The sequence below is a fragment of the Plectropomus leopardus genome, chromosome 12, assembly GCF_026936395.1.
Source record: "Plectropomus leopardus strain MGB_pleo_1.0 chromosome 12, ASM2693639v1, whole genome shotgun sequence".
Lineage (NCBI taxonomy): Eukaryota > Metazoa > Chordata > Actinopteri > Perciformes > Serranidae > Plectropomus > Plectropomus leopardus.
This window is the reverse complement of record NC_142187.1, coordinates 27,050,029-27,068,420: the sequence shown is the minus strand read 5'-3', so window position 1 is coordinate 27,068,420 and position 18,392 is coordinate 27,050,029. Positions and strand designations below refer to the sequence as shown.

General features: G+C 37.0%; 2 protein-coding genes across 2 annotated transcripts in view; both read right to left on the bottom strand.

Moving 5' to 3' along the window:
- Positions 1 to 11,579, bottom strand: part of LOC121951230 (E3 ubiquitin/ISG15 ligase TRIM25) — a 34,421-nt gene extending 22,842 nt beyond the window's left edge. Inside the window, exons 1-5 of the mRNA XM_088085672.1 lie at positions 10,721 to 11,579; positions 8,904 to 8,990; positions 8,577 to 8,810; positions 7,235 to 7,394; positions 7,101 to 7,151 (exon numbers count right to left, since the gene is read on the bottom strand). Of these exons, the coding sequence (XP_087941798.1) occupies positions 7,101 to 7,151; positions 7,235 to 7,394; positions 8,577 to 8,810; positions 8,904 to 8,990; positions 10,721 to 11,302 (1,114 nt within the window). The 5' untranslated portion in view covers positions 11,303 to 11,579. The remainder of the gene's footprint in view (positions 1 to 7,100; positions 7,152 to 7,234; positions 7,395 to 8,576; positions 8,811 to 8,903; positions 8,991 to 10,720) is intronic.
- A 118-nt stretch (positions 11,580 to 11,697) lies between these two features.
- On the bottom strand, positions 11,698 to 18,064 carry ftr67 (finTRIM family, member 67). The gene is made up of 7 exons (XM_042498096.2): positions 17,366 to 18,064; positions 15,522 to 15,617; positions 15,135 to 15,368; positions 14,176 to 14,335; positions 13,984 to 14,085; positions 12,940 to 13,038; positions 11,698 to 12,744 (listed from the first exon to the last, which is right to left on the bottom strand). Exons 1-7 carry the CDS (start codon positions 17,963 to 17,965, stop codon positions 12,677 to 12,679), a joined length of 1,359 nt encoding a protein of 452 aa, XP_042354030.2. The 5' UTR covers positions 17,966 to 18,064; the 3' UTR covers positions 11,698 to 12,676.
- Between the last annotated feature and the right edge of the window lie 328 nt (positions 18,065 to 18,392).

The window sequence follows — 18,392 nt, the reverse complement described above, 5'->3', positions numbered from 1 at the left end:
CGTGCTGAGACACGCCATAGCATTAAAACCTGCAGAAATGGCCAAAAACACCAAAATATAGCATGTCAAAAAAATGACCAAAAAAGCAAGGCTATAGTATGGCAAAAATGTCAAAAGATGACATGTCCCAAAAACAAGTAAAAACACTTCAAATCAGCATGAAATAGCGTGCTGAGACACGCCATAGCATTAAAACCTGCAGAAATGGCCAAAAACACCAGAATATAGCATGTCAAAAAAATGACCAAAAAAGCAAGGCTATAGTATGGCAAAAATGTCAAAAGATGACATGTCCCAAAAACAAGTAAAAACACTTCAAATCAGCATGAAATAGCGTGCTGAGACACGCCATAGCATTAAAACCTGCAGAAATGGCCAAAAACACCAGAATATAGCATGTCAAAAAAATGACCCAAAAAGCAAGGCTATAGTATGGCAAAAATGTCAAAAGATGACATGTCCCAAAAACAAGTAAAAACACTTCAAATCAGCATGAAATAGCGTGCTGAGACACGCCATAGCATTAAAACCTGCAGAAATGGCCAAAAACACCAGAATATAGCATGTCAAAAAAATGACCCAAAAAGCAAGGCTATAGTATGGCAAAAATGTCAAAAAATGACGTGTCCCAAAAACTGCTTTAAATACTTCATATCAGCATGAAATAGTGTGCTGAGACACGCCATAGCATTAAAACCTGCAAAATTTGCCAAAAACACCAAAATATAGCATGTCAAAAAAATCACCAAAACAGCAAGACTATAGTATGGCAAAAATGTCAAAAGATGACATGTCCCAAAAACTACTTTAAACACTTCAAATCAGCATGAAATAGCGTGCTGAGACATGCCATATCATTAAAACCTGCAGAAATGGTCAAAAACACCAAAATATAGCATGTCAAAAAAATGACCCAAAAAGCAAGGCTATAGTATGGCAAAAATGTCAAAAAATGACATGTCCCAAAAACTGCTTTAAACACTTCAAATCAGCATGAAATAGCGTGCTGAGACACGCCATAGCATTAAAACCTGCAGAAATGGCCAAAAACACCAAAATATAGCATGTCAAAAAAATGACCCAAAAAGCAAGGCTATAGTATGGCAAAAATGTCAAAAAATGACGTGTCCCAAAAACTGCTTTAAATACTTCAAATCAGCATGAAATAGTGTGCTGAGACACGCCATAGCATTAAAACCTGCAAAATTTGCCAAAAACACCAAAATATAGCATGTCCAAAAAATGACCCAAAACAGCAAGGCTATAGTATGGCAAAAATGTCAAAAAATGACGTGTCCCAAAAACAAGTAAAAACACTTCAAATCAGCATAAAATAGCACGCTGAGAAACGTCATAGCATTAAAACATGCAGAAATCGCCAAAAACACCAAAATATAGCATGTCAAAAAAATGACCCAAAACAGCAAGGCTATAGTATGGCAAAATGTCAAAAAATGACATGTCCCAAAAACAAGTAAAAACACTTCAAATCAGCATGAAATAGCGTGCTGAGACACACCATAGCATTAAAACCTGCAGAAATGGCCAAAAACACCAAAATACAGCATGTCAAAAAAATGACCCAAAACAGCAAGGCTATAGTATGGCAAAAATGTCAAAAAATGACGTGTCCCAAAAACTGCTTTAAATACTTCAAATCAGCATGAAATAGCGTGCTGAGACACGCCATAGCATTAAAACCTGCAGAAATGGCCAAAAACACCAAAATACAGCATGTCAAAAAAATGACCCAAAAAGCAAGGCTATAGTATGGCAAACATGGCAAAAAATGACGTGTCCCAAAAACTGCTTTAAACACTTCAAATCAGCATGAAATAGCGTGCTGAGACACGCCATAGCATTAAAACCTGCAGAAATGGCCAAAAACACCAAAATATAGCATGTCAAAAAAATGACCCAAAACAGCAAGGCTATAGTATGGCAAAAATGTCAAAAAATGACGTGTCCCAAAAACTGCTTTAAACACTTCAAATCAGCATGAAATAGCGTGCTGAGACACGCCATAGCATTAAAACCTGCAAAATTTGCCAAAAACACCAAAATATAGCATGTCCAAAAAATGACCCAAAACAGCAAGGCTATAGTATGGCAAAAATGTCAAAAAATGACGTGTCCCAAAAACAAGTAAAAACACTTCAAATCAGCATAAAATAGCACGCTGAGAAACGTCATAGCATTAAAACATGCAGAAATCGCCAAAAACACCAAAATATAGCATGTCAAAAAAAATGATACAAAAAGCAAGGCTATAGTATGGCAAAAATGTCAAAAAGTGACATGTCCCAAAAACAAGTAAAAACACTTCAAATCAGCATGAAATAGCGTGCTGAGAAACGCCATAGCATTAAAACATGCAGAAATGGCCAAAAACACCGAAATATAGCATGTCATGAAATTCACCAAAAAGCAAGGCTATAGTATGGCAAAAGTCAAATAATGACGTGTCCCAAAAACTGCTTTAAATACTTCAGAACAGCATTAAACACCGTGCTGAGAAATGCCATAGCATTAAAACCTGCAGAAATGGCCAAAAACACCAAAATACAGCATGTCAAAAAAATGACCCAAAAAGCAAGGCTATAGTATGGCAAACATGGCAAAATATGACGTGTCCCAAAAACTGCTTTAAACACTTCAAATCAGCATGAAATAGCGTGCTGAGACACGCCATAGCATTGAAACCTACAGAAATGGCCAAAAACACCAAAATATAGCATGTCAAAAAAATGACCCAAAACAGCAAGGCTATAGTATGGCAAACATGGCAAAAAATGACGTGTCCCAAAAACTGCTTTAAACACTTCAAATCAGCACGAAATAGCGTGCTGAGACACGCCATAGCATTAAAACCTGCAAAATTTGCCAAAAACACCAAAATATAGCATGTCAAAAAAATGACCCAAAAAGCAAGGCTATAGTATGGCAAAAATGTCAAAAGATGACATGTCCCAAAAACAAGTAAAAACACTTCAAATCAGTATGAAATAGCGTGCTGAGACATGCCATAGCATTGAAACCTGCAGAAATTCCCAAAAACACCAGAATATAGCATGTCAAAAAATGACCAAAACAGCAAGGCGATAGTATGGCAAACATGGCAAAAAATGACATGTCCCAAAAACTGCTTAAAACAGTTCAAATCAGCATGAAATAGCGTGCTGAGACACGCCATAGCATTAAAACCTGCAGAAATGGCCAAAAACACCAGAATATAGCATGTCAAAAAAATGACCCAAAACAGCAAGGCTATAGTATGGCAAACATGGCAAACAATGATGTGTCCCAAAAACTGCTTTAAACACTTCAAATCAGCATGAAATAGCATGCTGAGACACGCCATAGCATTGAAACCTGCAGAAATTCCCAAAAACACCAGAATATAGCATGTCAAAAAATGACCAAAACAGCAAGGCTATATATAGTATGGCAAACATGGCAAAAAATGACGTGTCCCAAAAACTGCTTAAAACAGTTCAAATCAGCATGAAATAGCATGTTGAGACACGCCATAGCATTAAAACCTGCAGAAATGGCCAAAAACACCAGAATATAGCATGTCAAAAAAATGGCCCAAAAAGCAAGGCTATAGTATGGCAAAAATGTCAAAAAATGACGTGTCCCAAAAACTGCCTTAAATACTTCAAATCAGCATGAAAAAGTGTGCTGAGACACGCCATAGCATTAAAACATGCAGAAATCGCCAAAAACACCAAAATATAGCATGTCAAAAAAATGACTAAAAAAGCAAGGCTATAGTATGGCAAAAATGTCAAAAAATGACGTGTCCCAAAAACTGCTTTAAACACTTCAAATCAGCATAAAATAGCGTGCTGAGAAACGCCATAGCATTAAAACATGCAGAAATCGCCAAAAACACCAAAATATAGCATGTCAAAAAAATGACCCAAATAGCAAGGCAAAATGTCAAAAAATGACATGTCCCAAAAACAGCTAAAAACAACTGAATACCGCATAAAATAATGTGCTGAGACACACCATAGCATAGAATGTTGCAAAAACACCAGAAACACAGTGATATTGCATGATAAAAACAAAAAAAGGCTGAAAAAGGCAAGGCTATAGTATGGCTAAAAATGTCAAAATATGGCATGTCACAGAAACAGCTGAAAACTAAAATACCTGGCTAAGACACGCCATAGCATAGAATGTTGCAAAAACCTGCAAAACACCATAATAATGCATGTTGAAAAAATGATTGAAAAGGCAAGGCGATAGTATGGCTAAATATTTAAAATGTGACATCTCCCAAACACAGCTGAAAACACCTCAAAACACTATTAAATATCGTACCAAGACACGCCATAGCATAATTTGTTGCAAAATCAGCCAAGAACACCACGATACAGCATGTTGGAAAAATGACCAAAAGGCAATGCTACAGTATGGCTAAAAAAGTTAAAATATGACATGTCCCAGAAACAGCTGAAACCACTTCAAACAGCATAAAACAGCATGCAAAGACACGCCATACCATAGAATAATGAAAAAACGTGCAAAAACACAACAATAATGCATGTTGACAAAATGACTGAAAAGGCAAGGGGAAAATGTTAAAATATGACATGCCCAAAAACAGCTGAAAACACCTCAAACAAGCATAAACTAGCGTGCCAGGACACGCCATAGCATAATTTGTTGCAAAAATGTCCAAAAACACCATAATAATGCATGTTGAAGAAATGACTGAAAAGGTAAGGCTATAGTATGGCTAAAAATGTCCAAAATGACATGTCATAAAAACAGCTGAAAACACCTCAAAACAGCATTAAATAGCGTGGCCGAGACATGTCACAGTGTAGTAATTTGGATATGGCAGTGGGGCCTGATGTTTATTTTGACTATTTTTCCCCCACTGACCTTCACCAACTCTCTTAACTGATTTCAGCATCCAAGCCATCAAGATGCCTGTTAGACCCCAACTAGGCTACTAAAGAGAAAAAATAGTTGCCTTGAGAAAATAGTGCGAATCAGCTTTGTGACTTTTTCCATGATAATAGTTTTATTGGAGGATTTTCAGTCAGGATTCAGAGTTTATCACAGTACAGAGGCGGCACGAGTAAAAATTTCTAACGTCTTATTGATTGCCTTACTGCACAGACTGGAACACTTAATTGGCCTTAAAGGAACGGCACTAAGCTTGTTTAAATCATACAGACTGTTCCCAGTTTGTTCATATTAATGATCAATCCTCTGTGCATTGCTAAAGTCTGCTTCAGTGTAACACAAGCCTGTGTCTGTCTATGAGGCCAGATGAACCTGATCAGTTATCTTGACTACAAGCATGCCTTCAGGACCTAAAAGCCTGGGTGAGCCGCAATTTCCTGATTAAGGCAAAACTGAAGTTATTGTTCTTGGCCCCAAACACCTCAGAAAATACCTTTCTTTAGATGGCATTGCCTTGGCCTCGAGCACAACTGTAAGGAACTTCTGAGTTATATTCGATCAAGGATCATCTTTTGCCTCCCATATATATCAAACTTCAAGGACTGCTTTCTTCCACTTGCAGAATTGAATTTAAAATCCTCCTCCTTACCTACAAAGCTCTGAATGGACAGGCTCTGTCCTATCTGTTGCAGCTCATAGTTCCCTATCAACTCTTAAGAGCACTGTGTTTTGAAAATGCAGGGTTACTTGTGGTTCCCAAAGTCTGCAAATGCAGGATAGGAGCCAGAGCTTTCAGTTACCACTCTCCTCCTCTATGGAACCATCTTCCAGTTTCAATCAGGGAGGCAGACACCGTCTCCACTTTTAAGGGTAAACTTAAGACCTTCCTCTTTGATAAAGCCGATAATTAGGGCTCGCTCAGGTTGCCTGGACTAACCTCTAGTTTGGCTGACATAGGTTTAGTCTGCCGGGGAACTTTCTATGATACACAGAGCTCCTTTTTCCTTTTTTTGCTCCCTCCATCTGCAAACATTCATGTCTTTTTACGGCATTATACTAACTTGGTTGCCTCTCCAGAGCTTTTGTGCTCTCTTGTTTTGTAGTTTTACCGAATCTTGGCTGCGCCTGGATCGTGGTGTGTGATGCTGTGACCCTGCCTTTGGCTGTGCCATAATTTGACTGTTTCATGGTAAATCAAATTATTTAATATAATCAGACTTTGTTAGGCTTTTTCAGATGACATGCTTTATAATGACTTTTTAGGCTATTTTGGAAAACATACCATACTATGACTATGATTTACAATATCATGACTTTTTTTGGGTAATTTGAACGACATAATTAAGTAATTTGGACGACATACTATCCTATGTCATATCTTGACATACTACTCTATGGCATTTTACAACATGACTTTTTAAAACTTTTTCCACATCCTAAATATGACATTTTTGACATACTATACTATGACATTTTTCAACACTGTGCTATGATGTTTTAAACACACATGCTATATAATGGCTTTTTTCAACATAATATATTATGACTTTTTCACCAGTTTCTTCAACCTTGTATACTATCACATTTATTGGCATACTATAATATGGATATAATGTGACTTCTTTTAAAAACTTTAATTGTTTATGACATGACAGTTTCAACATACTATGACTTCTTTTTCAACAGTTTTTTCAACATGCTATATTATGACCTCTGTCGACATGCTATATTATGACATTTCTCAACATACTATACTCTGGTGTGTTAAACACTTTTCACAACATGCTATAAAATGACTTTTTTTGACATAATATATTATGACTTTTTCACCAGTGTCTTCAGCCTGGTATACTATCATATTTTTATTTTATACATTTGAAAGTAATAAAACTGAGAATCAGTGCAGCGTTTGACATTGATTGTACCTACAGCAGCTGAGCAGCAGCTTCTGCCATGGTATGGAAACACCACTTGTGCAAACTATATGCAAAACTGCATTACTAGAACTGAACAGTAATAACAGAAATTTGTGAAGTTTATTAAGGATTACATTTGCTTCTAATAATTCTAACAGCTGTCCGTGATATCTGTTGTTGCAGAGCAATTTTTACCCTTACATTTTCAGTGAACTGTCACATTAACAGACATTAACAGATTAACAGAAGCTTGCATACCTTTAGTCTTCTCAGAGGTACTTTGATTGCTGGCTTCCTTCAGTGAAATTACTAGAAAAACAGAAAACATGTAGTGAGTATTGCTTACAAAATAAAAATCTTCATGGTAATCAGCTGTAAAGAAGACATCATACCTTTATCAGAGATCCTGCTGAATTCTCTTTCAAGTGTTTCATCCAGACTGTCTTTGAGATCAGCCAGTGCTCCTCTCAATGTTTTATACATCGTATATTGAAGTGTGTCAGTGCTGGGCATCTCCACACTCTTCGTAGGAAAGTGAAGAGACTTGCACTTCTGCAGTGACAGGCATCATAACCAAATTAGAGGACAGTATTTGAATGCAAACGCAACAACCGTGACAAAACAGGAAGGAACAAATTTGTGGGTCATGAAGTAGTCATTTAACTATAAGAAAAAGTTCACACTGCACACTTAAAATCATATTGACTGTTGAGAGACATGTTTTCCATGTGTTAAAGTCAATCATTTATCATAATCTTAATAATGTTTTACAGAGTGCTTCACACAAGGCAACACATTCAACAAATTAATAAAAATATAAAAGCTTAAAAATAAAATACATGATAAAATACATTAGGTGGATTAGAATAATAATGCAATACTTCAAATATTTAATCAATATTGTTTTATAACTATGAAAGAAATATCTGTGATGATCAATAACTCATTGAGTAAAATAATCAATTTTTTTTTGATTGCCAAACACAAGTCGACATGGCAGCCTTTCATCCTAATCAATAAATACTACTACCACTGTGATTAGTGACTTTTTAATTTTTTTAGTGACATACTGTACTATGAATTTTTAAAAATGATTTAATGATAATAATGGTCCATGTGGTTGAATTAAGCAAAGTTTGAAAGCATTTTCTTCTCATCTGTAACAACAAAGCTATTTTGAATCCACTACCGCTGTGACGAGTAACTTTTTTTCCATGTTTTTCCATGGCATACTATGATTTTTTTTAATTAATCTTTCTATGACATTTACTGAGATTTTTTTCTATGACATACAACACAGAATTACATACCATACTATACTATGACATTTTTAATGACTTTTTAATTATACAATATACATACAATTACTTTTTTTAAGGAAATACAACTTTTTAGGACTTGTATTACAACCTTTTGAATTATTTTTTTCATGATATACAGTGGCATTTTTAAATTTTATTTTGTACTTCTAATCTGAATCTGAAAAATAACCATTAACTCTAAAATAAATGTAGTGGAGAAAAACGAAAAAACGTTTGCCTCTGAAATGCTGTGTTGTATAGGTAAAAAGTAGTTAAGTTGAGTTAAGTTAAGTAAGTAAGTACCTCAAAACTGTTCTTAAAGTTCTTGATTAAATATACTGAGTCACTTATCACCACTTACTAAAGGTGATAAATAACATAGCTCAATAAGCCTTTTCCCACAACACTGGCCGAGCTCTGTTTTGTTCCGTACCTGAAGGAAGTGGACGTGATCCTCAGTGTGAGCGATCTTCTCCAGCTCAGCATCGGCCCTCCTGAGCTCCACTATCTCCCTTTGCACCTTCTCCAGCAGCTCCTCCGCCTGACTGACAGCTGCTCTCTCCTGGACTCTCATCACCTCCTTCACATCACTGCTTTGTTTCTCGATGGCGCGGATCAGCTTGGAAAAAACCCTCTCACTCTCCTCCACGACTGCTTCTGTGGAGTGCTGTGGAGGGTTAACAGTTTTCTGGATGAGTGTATAGTTGTTATTATTATAGGCAACAGCACATTAAAACCGTTATATTGCAAATGCACTCACCTTGATGTATCTGACCACATATCTGAGTTCCTTCTCAGTGTCCTTCAATTTCTGCAGAGACTTCAAAGAGGTTTCCTGTAGTTTTTTCTAAAACAGAATACAAAAGATGAATACTGCAAAGCGCAGTCCCTCAGGCTGCTCAGTCGAATTTTTTTCCTTCGGTCAACTTTCAAGATGGGAAGTTATACTTTTAAAATCAAAGGATTGCGCTGGAAAGCCTTTGGTCTATCAACCCAAACTTTCAACCCAAACACATCAGTACACATGATATGGCTGCAGGACCAGGACCCATTTTATCCCTGTATTTGATATTTGAAATGTTAAAACCAGATTACAAAAAAAATCATATTCTGAAGGGTCTATTGTGTCAGTGTTTCTTAGCCCCACACACACTTAAAATTAGTTTTGCAGGGCACTCTGGCACTTCTGGATGGTTTCAAACATGGAGTAATATCTCCGTCAAATCCTACCAAACAGACATGACATACATATTTTTAGATTCAGTGTGCCTTTATCACATTATTATCATTCCAGGGATAGCATGATGGCTAATTTCAATCATAAAATAAACGTCCATATCATATGAAAAGTAAATGTTTCTTACAACTTCAGAACTTCTTTAAGAATCGTCACGTTTTTAAGTTTTCTTCATTGTTAAAGACATCAAGTGGTAGGTGCCTTTACGTCCATGGATACATTGAAAACTAGAACTACTAGGCTTACTTTCCATGGTACTAATTTTCTAAAACCACTGATAAATGACCGAATGTATGCCATGGCATCAGCACTATACTTCCTGTTTACATCCTCTAGAGCACTATGGGAACGGTAATTCACAAGCTTCACCAAAATATATATAGCAATAACAACAGTACCAACTGTAACATTAAAGTAATATTTACACAATAATGCATCAGTAATTATAATTAAATAATAAAGGCTAATACACATTATTTCAAATGGATCATTCTGCATAATGAGTACTTTGGTAATTTTAGTCAATTTTGTCACTGATGTTTTTGTACTTTTACTTTTTCATGTCCAACACACATTTCCCCAGGGGCAAATTAAATAAACTTAAATTTTAAATGCAAGATTCAGATTCAAAGTAAAAAGTGTAATCAACAAATAAATCATGATGTTGTATCATCATTTTGATAAGACTTCATTTTCTTATCTAGATGATGTTAAGACCATTATTTAGCTTTTTTAAATGTAATTAAAATTAGTCCCACCATTAACAGCTGCAGCATTTTAGTACACAATAATGCATCAAAAAATTAAATCCATTAATATAATACTAGTTTCCATTATTCTGAAAGGATCAATTGTGTGTAAAGAGCACCTAAAATTTCAATTTTGTTTCATTTTTTAAACTATGTTTACCTTGTACCTTTCATCTTTAACTTTTAAATGTTTAGGCTTATTTTGATGCTAATACCTTTGCACTGTTACTTAAAAGAGATTTTGAATGCAGGACTTTTACTTGTAACAGACTTAATAATTTTACCTATGCAAAATATCTGAAAACTTCTGCTGTTGTGAGTCCCACATGACTCAGCACAGGCCCCAGCTAAAATGATGATGTCAAAATTATATAATCAGAGTTATCAAAGACTGAGGCTAGTCTTTTAAAACCAAATACACACAAAAATCCTTTGTATAAATAATGATGCAAAAAAAAGTCCATCATGTGCTGAATATTATTTGAAATACTAAAGTAAATAGTAGTAATCTCACATTCAGTCACACGTTTGCAAATAATTGCAAATGAAGCTACTAAGAAACATGACTGTATAAAGAAAATAAACACTCACCTGTTGTGTTGCTCTCTCCTGGACCACTGAGACTGCGTCATGGCCCTTGTGTCTCTCTTTCACACACTGGGAACACACACACAGCTGGTCAGTGCGACAGTACAGCCTCAGTGATTTCTCATGATGTGGACACAACTTCTCCTGCAGCTGATCTGCAGCAGGGATCAGTTTATGGGCCTTCCCATGAAAGTGTTCTTCGTGGACTCTCAAGTGAGCCGTGCAGTAAGACTCGGAGCACACAAGGCAGGATTTAACAGCTCTGCTTTTTCTCACAGTGCAAACGCTGCATTTCACCTCTTCAGGTTTGGCCAAGTTTTGAGTTGCAGCTTGAAATCCAGAGCGCTGAACCTTCTCCAACACTTCCCCGAGGACTGTGTTTCTACTGAGCAGAGGTCTGGGGTTAAACACCTGCCTGCACTGCGGGCAGCTGTACTGGCCTTTCTGCTTGGCCCTGTTCCAGTAGTCTTCGATGCAGTCCAAACAGTAGCTGTGGCCACAGGGGATCGTCACCGGGTCCCTTAAAACCTCCAGGCACACTGAACAACAAAACTGTTCTTGCTCGATCGAAATAGTCGCTGCCATTTCCTGCTATCTCCAGCGGAAACTGAAGGCAAAAAAATGGGCGTAGCGCTCAGGTGTGCTGAAGACAGCTTCTCAGGTTTCACCTACGGCAGCCTGAAGCCTCCAATCACAGCCAGCAAACCAGCAAAACAAGCAAATGGGCTGTCGCTGATGAGGCAAACGGTACTAAGACTGAAGCACCTTTCCCGAGTGTACGTTATATAAGTTCATATTAGATGCACTGACATGTGAACGTTATCTGACACATGACATTTTACACAAACGCCCTGCAGCGTGTCTGTGTGCACAGTTAACCTGTTATTCCACTTCGACACCTAACACCTAGCGCCCATATGTGTTCAAAGTACCATAAAATGTTAACGTTCATGCAAACAAACAGCACCCCTGAGAAAGTCTGCTTTGTACAAGTGTGTTTACTTTTTAATGTCACAAATCACAATATAATATTACATGTGTCTGTAAAGCAACAAAATGACTGTTTTGCAGTTTTAGTTAAAAATGAAAAATAATTATAAAAGCATAACCTTGTTAAAAAAAACTAAAAGTTAAATTAAGTTTCAAGGCAATTTACTTTTAAATACTGAAATAAGATGTAGTGAGTCAGTCCTGCTGTGTGCTGCCTATTAATGCTTAAGGGGACCGTTTACCTCAAAATCAAAAATACATATTTTTCCTCTCAACTGTTGTATTATTTATCAGTCTAAATTGTTTTGGTGTGAGGTGCAGAGTTTTGGAGATATTGGCCATAGAGATGTCAGCCTTCTCTATGATATAATTAAATGGCACTCAGCTTGAGGTGCTTAAACGCAAATAAATAAATAAATTAGTTAGTTAGTTAAAAACTCAACAGCAATGTCACTTTTCAGAAATCATGACCCAGTTACTCAAGATATTTTCTTTATACCAACCAACTGTATCACAGCGCAGTAGGAAGCTGAGTTTTAAAAATGTATTTTTTGGTGTTTAGTGCCATCTAGTTTTATTAAAGCAGACATCTCTACAACCTATATCTCCAACACTCAGCAGCTCACACTGAAATTATCTAGACTGATAAATAGCACTCCAGTTAAGAAAAGAAGAAAGAAATGATTTTTGAATTGGGAGTCAACTGTCTCTTTGATACTTTTTTTGTCAGTGTGATGTTCTGTGGTTTTAAATACTTTCCTCATCTCTTTAATTCCTGCACTATAATACAAAATGCAAGTATAGCTGATTGCTGAAAACACAGCAATAAATTAATACCCTAAGACGAATTATGAAATGTACAATTCATAAGTGTCAGCACAGATTTGTGAGAGAAGAGCACTGAGGTATTACGACAATCAGCCCGTGTTGGTGCATGTGAAATTTTGATTTTTGTTGTTGGCTACAAGTCTACTTCCTCCTGGGGTGAGCACGTCGCTGAAGGTGCCTCTGTCTGGTTCCTGAGGAGAGTTTGGAGCCTGAGCAGACAGGACAGGAATTATTAGTCTACTTTACAGCACCCTGACGTGACAAAGACAGTCATAAATCAAATCACAAATATGTTTTTGGACTTCATCTGTAGTGTGTAGTAAAACATGTTAGAGAGAGAGAAAGCTATAGATATAGATACATGTATGTATACACAATTATCTTTTGATTGTGTCTGCATTTACCAAACGGTGAGAAGGTAAAGGTGGGCACAGAAGGCCCTGGAGAGAGGAACGGATTGAGAGGATTCACAGGACTTTGGTCGAGGCCAGGCGAAGGGATGACTGCGAGCACAAAGAGAATAAACAATGTTACTGCAAAGTCTCAGCTGTCCAAACTGTCACAGTCTGCAGCACTCACATCCCTCCACTCATGCAGATTCAGCAAAATTTACAGTAAACAGACAAGTTGAGTGAGGTGTTTGTGCGCCATGAAAATGTGGTTAGGATGAGATGCACGAACAAACAGGGTAAAGTTTTCTTTTTTTTCATATTACACAGAATGTAATAGAAGCATGGAAAATATCAATATAAAGCAGTCCAGATTATATGACCCATAATTATTTACCAAGTACATGAATGAAATGATATAATTGCATCACATTTTTGTCAGTACTTCCCAGCTGTATAAAACAATAATCCCTAATAATATCACTAATTAATCATGAAATGCTACCTGGACCTGGATAGGCAGCAGAAAATAAAGGTATAAATTAACCAATTCAAAAGTAAAAAATTAATTGTAAGTCTAAACATGTATTTTAAAAAAGGTCAGAGTTCTGGTACCTGAGATTTTCCAGCCAGTTATTTATGGAGGAAAATGACTAATTCGCCTTAAAGGGCTTTACAGTCTGTATAGCATACAGCAGCCTCTATCCTTAAATCCTGCATCAGATAAAAAAAACTCTCACAAAGAAAATAAAGAAAACTGTTATCAGGAAAGAGGAAGCTTCAGGCGAGCCTTAACCCTTTGAATCCTGAGCAAGAGGATTTGATTTCTTTCAAATCATCGGAAGAAATGTGTAATTTAACAAGAAATTGTCCAGAAACTTTCAATACTTGCTTTTTATTACATGAATCGTACAAAGTTAAACAAAATGCCTTTAAAGCTGCATTTACATTCACATTGAGCTATTTAAGTCGCATCCTGGACTGCCAAAAGTTTCCGGGCGTTTTACCACCTTTTTCACCATATTTAACAGATGAGTGTGAACAGGTTTATTGACTTACCTACTGGTGCTTCCATTTGTAGAGCTGGTTCACCTTGACTGGGCTGCGTTGTGTCCAGTGGTCCTGCAGCATTTTGAGGACCTACAATCTCTACCTCTCTCACTACAAAAGAGAGAAAATCGTATAAACAGAGATGACGGAATAGTTTGTATCAGATAAAAAAAATAAAAAAAATTGAATATGTATATATACCTCTCTCGTAGATGCTAACAAATCCTCCCTGGCACACCTCCTGGAGCAGTCCTTTAAAATCTGACACGGCTGTCATCACGGGGCCGAAGGTGAGGCCGGGGTCAATGGTGACTGATGGCAAAGCTGACAGCACAGGGGGAGGCTGGAGAGACTGACAACTCTGGAACGACGCACACAGAGAACAGGAGTTTGAGATGTGCTACTAGGCTGGAAATAAGAGAACATGAAAACGCAAAAACGTGTTTGATTTGTCCACTCTGAGCTACTGTAGAAACAACAAGGCAGAATCCACTCCATATGTCAGCTCATTAAAAGATAAAAACAATAAAAATAAAATGTCTTTGCTTCGAATCATTATAAGCTAATGAAAACATAGTCATGAATAGATTCCGTTTTTATGTCAATATATCCCCCTAAATCCAACACACTGGAATAATTTGAATAATACCACATTATAAAAGATACTTTATGACAAGGTAAAAGTCCTACATGCACAATTCTACTTACATAAAAGTATTGTCAGCAAAATATACCTAGAGTATCATTATACAAATATAATTTAATTTATTTTATAGATACTGTACCTCAAACTGTATTTTTTTCAAACAAATGGAAGGAAGCTTTTGCTGCATTGAGGATATTTTTGTCGTTAAATCAACTTTTTTAAAAAAGTTCTATATATGAGTTTCTGTGGCTTGAAACAAAAAATGGGCAGTTTGTTGCACCAAAATCCCGAACAATCACAATTTAGAAAATACAGATAAATAAATCTACCTTGTACCTTGCACATGGTGAAACACAAAATGCATTACTTCCCTCTGCAGTGTACTCAAATAGAAGCATGTCATAGCAGAAAACAGAAATACACAAGTACAACATTGAGGTATTTGTACGTGACTTTGGAACCCTTCAGTAAATGTCCTGAGTTACTTTTATGGTGTCAGTCTGGGTGTTGTTACCTGAAGGAAATGGACGTGGTCCTCAGTGTGGGAAAGTCTGTCCATTTCAGCCTCGTTCTTCTTCAGCTCAGCGATCTCCTTCTGGATCTTCTCCAGCAGCTGCTCGGCCTGACTGACGGCCGTCTTCTCCTGAGCTTTGATCAGCTCCCTCACCTCAAAACGCTTCAGCTCGATGGACCGGATCAGTTCGGTGAAGACCGCGTCGCTCTCCTCTGCTACTGCCCGAGCAGAGCGCTGGAGGAGTAACACAGATCGACATAAAGAAGGCATTATCATAATTTCTACTTTCTCAACTGTATACAGAAATATGAAAGACGTGAGACATATTTTAGCATCTGTGTGGTGATATTCTGTATTTATGAGTCCAAAGGAAGTGTTGGCACTTACAGTGAGAGAGAAAATGGCTTGTTTGATCTCCTGGACTCCTTTTTCTCTTTGATGAATCCTCAGCTGAGAGCTCTGCTTCATGTCTCCGAGCTCTCTCTGAGGAAAAACATGATGAAAACTTGAGATTAAAATCACTTCAACTTGATCTAAATATAGTTTGAAACTGGTTGTAATATATCAAAGTGAATCACTTAATAAATGTTCCTATGTGTTAAGACTTAAGTTTAGGAGTTATGGACTACTATCGCTCTGCTCTCAGTTGTTATGTCACTTTAAGTTGAGGGTTTTGATTGCCGATACAACAGACTTTGTTTAAACTGATCAAACCTGGACTAAATTAACATGAAGACTATAGAGCAGAGGTGGCCAGACTTTTTGGACTTTTTGGATTGTAGGGCATATACTGAAAAATATAAAGGGTCATGGGCTAAACAATAGTGAATGCATAGTTTTCAACCAGTTACACAACAAGAAAATCAGTGTTTCTAAATCAGAAAAGCCTTTTTATTAATTCACATATTACAATATTACACAAAGTATTTCTCTGTCTTTACAGAGCCGCTGCCACGTTTACTGAGGTAAATGTTTTTAAAATGTTTTTATCCACTAATAATGAATCATTGTAGGTGAAGCATCGACATCTAGTGTTTAATTTAAGAAGTGCAGTGGCTGGGTTTGCTGGTAGTGGTTGTTCAAGATTAAAGCTACATCACATTTAAATATGCAGTTTCTTATAAATATGCCCAAGCTATATTTCTGTTTTGTTTTTTAAGTTTGCTGTGAGCCATTTAAAAACACACAGCAGGCTGCAGGTGGCCCACAGGCCATAGTTTGGCGATCCCTACTTAAATTTCAACTATTTAAAATTAAGTTTTAGATTAATGAAACTGGGTTATTTTATTTTTAAAATCATTAAAATTTCAGATTTCACCGCTTTATAGTCAAATTAGACTGGATTTAGAAGTGTGTGCATTATGAAAAAGTTTTGAAATTATATTTATTCATTTTAAAGATATTATAATGTTACTTTGGCATCTGAATGTCGCTATTACCTGTTTTCTTTCATGTGGAACTGATGTATATTTTGTTTACAGATGTCATGTCTGTGTTTTCCTTTTACTGAATATGTTTGTTGGTTTCCTGGTAAGGAGACCTTGATTTCAATGAGAGCGGCTCTTTAAATACAAGATTAAAGTGAAATATTGTTCTAAACTTAAAAGCAACTTGCAAAAACAGCGGGGCAACTTCACTGCTTTTCCTCCATCAAGACCACATTAGGCCAGATCCAGAACAAAACTTACGTTACAAAAAGTTTTTAAAACAAAGTCTCTTATTCTTTTTGAAGTTGTGAAAAAAGTACACATTTTGTTGTATTATATATCAGTGCCAAAGACACGTTTCCATTTCATTGAAATCTACTGGACAATAAATTAATCTGAAACCTAAATACAAATATAAATATGATAAGATTAAATTAAATTTAAAACATGAAACCCATAATGACTAAGTATCTAAAAAAAATTAGAGTATTTAAAAAAATGATAAGAAACTAAGAAACTCTTGTTTCTCATCATTTTGAGATATTGAGTAAATATTTTAATATTTTGAGTTTCTCATTATATTGATGTTGAAGCACTAACCCATTAGTTTAAGATACTAATTATTTTTGAAATATGAAGTCATTCAGCACTTTGTGAAAACCCAAGTAAGCCACAATTTCACAGCTCTCTTACACAACACAAATCCCATCAGACCAGGCCTGTATGAAACAACTAAATCAGCACTGTTGCTGATGATCAGCCTCGTCTTGAATCAATCAGTTTCGGTGTGATTGTATTGATTACCTGCTTCTGCTGTAGCTCGGCCTCAGCCAGCACCGTGTCGTGTCCTTTGTGCTCATCTGTCAGACACAGGTAGCAGATACACTGTTTGTCTGTGCGGCAGTAAACCTCCAGCAGCTTGTCGTGTCGGCTGCAGATCGTCTCCTGGAGCTTTTTGGAGGCCGACACCAGCTTGTGTTTCTTGAAGGCAGCGGACTCGTAGTGGGGCTGCAGGTGGACGTCGCAGTAGGAGGCCAGACACACCAGACAGGACTTGACAGCTTTGTTTTTCCTCCCGGTGCACACATCGCACTCCACATCGTCTGCCTCGGCGAAACTGTGATTCACAGGAGTCGTCGTGGCCTCCTGGAGCCCAGTCTTCTTGAATTTCTCCACCACGTCGGCCAGCATGGTGTTTCTGGCGAGCACCGGCCTCGGGTTGAAGTTGTGTCGGCACTGCGGGCAGACGAAGATCCCCAAGTAGTCGTCCTGGTCCCAGTAGTTCTGGATGCAGCCCGAGCAGTAGCTGTGTCCGCAGGGGATGGTCACAGGGTCCCTCAGCACGTCCAGACATATCGAGCAGTTGAACTGGTCCTTGTCCAGGACCACTCCGGCTTGAGCCATCGCGGAAAAACGCTGAACTGTGGAGAAAATGAGCGAAAACGCAGGAATGTGGCAGACAGCTGCTGCTGCTGCTTTGTTTACAGGAAGTGAAAAGCAGGAGGCGTGGCCTGAACGCGTCACCGGAAACGTGGGGCATTTAATTCTTAAAAAACTAAAACGCTAAATTTTTGTTATTCTAAATGCTAATATTTTTCCTCGTAGAATTAAGGGCTCCTCTTAAATCAACCAATTTACTAAAAAATAAAAAAGTGTCAAGCTTTTAGAAAACGATGCATTTTTTTCAATGAGTATGCGTTATCTGTAGACTGTAATCTTAATCTTTTTTTAATGTACATTTTTTGTTGTTTATTGTCACTCTACGTACATACATCATTCAAAGATTATTTTTTTTAACATTTGCTACTATTTTTTACCTGATGTTTTGTAC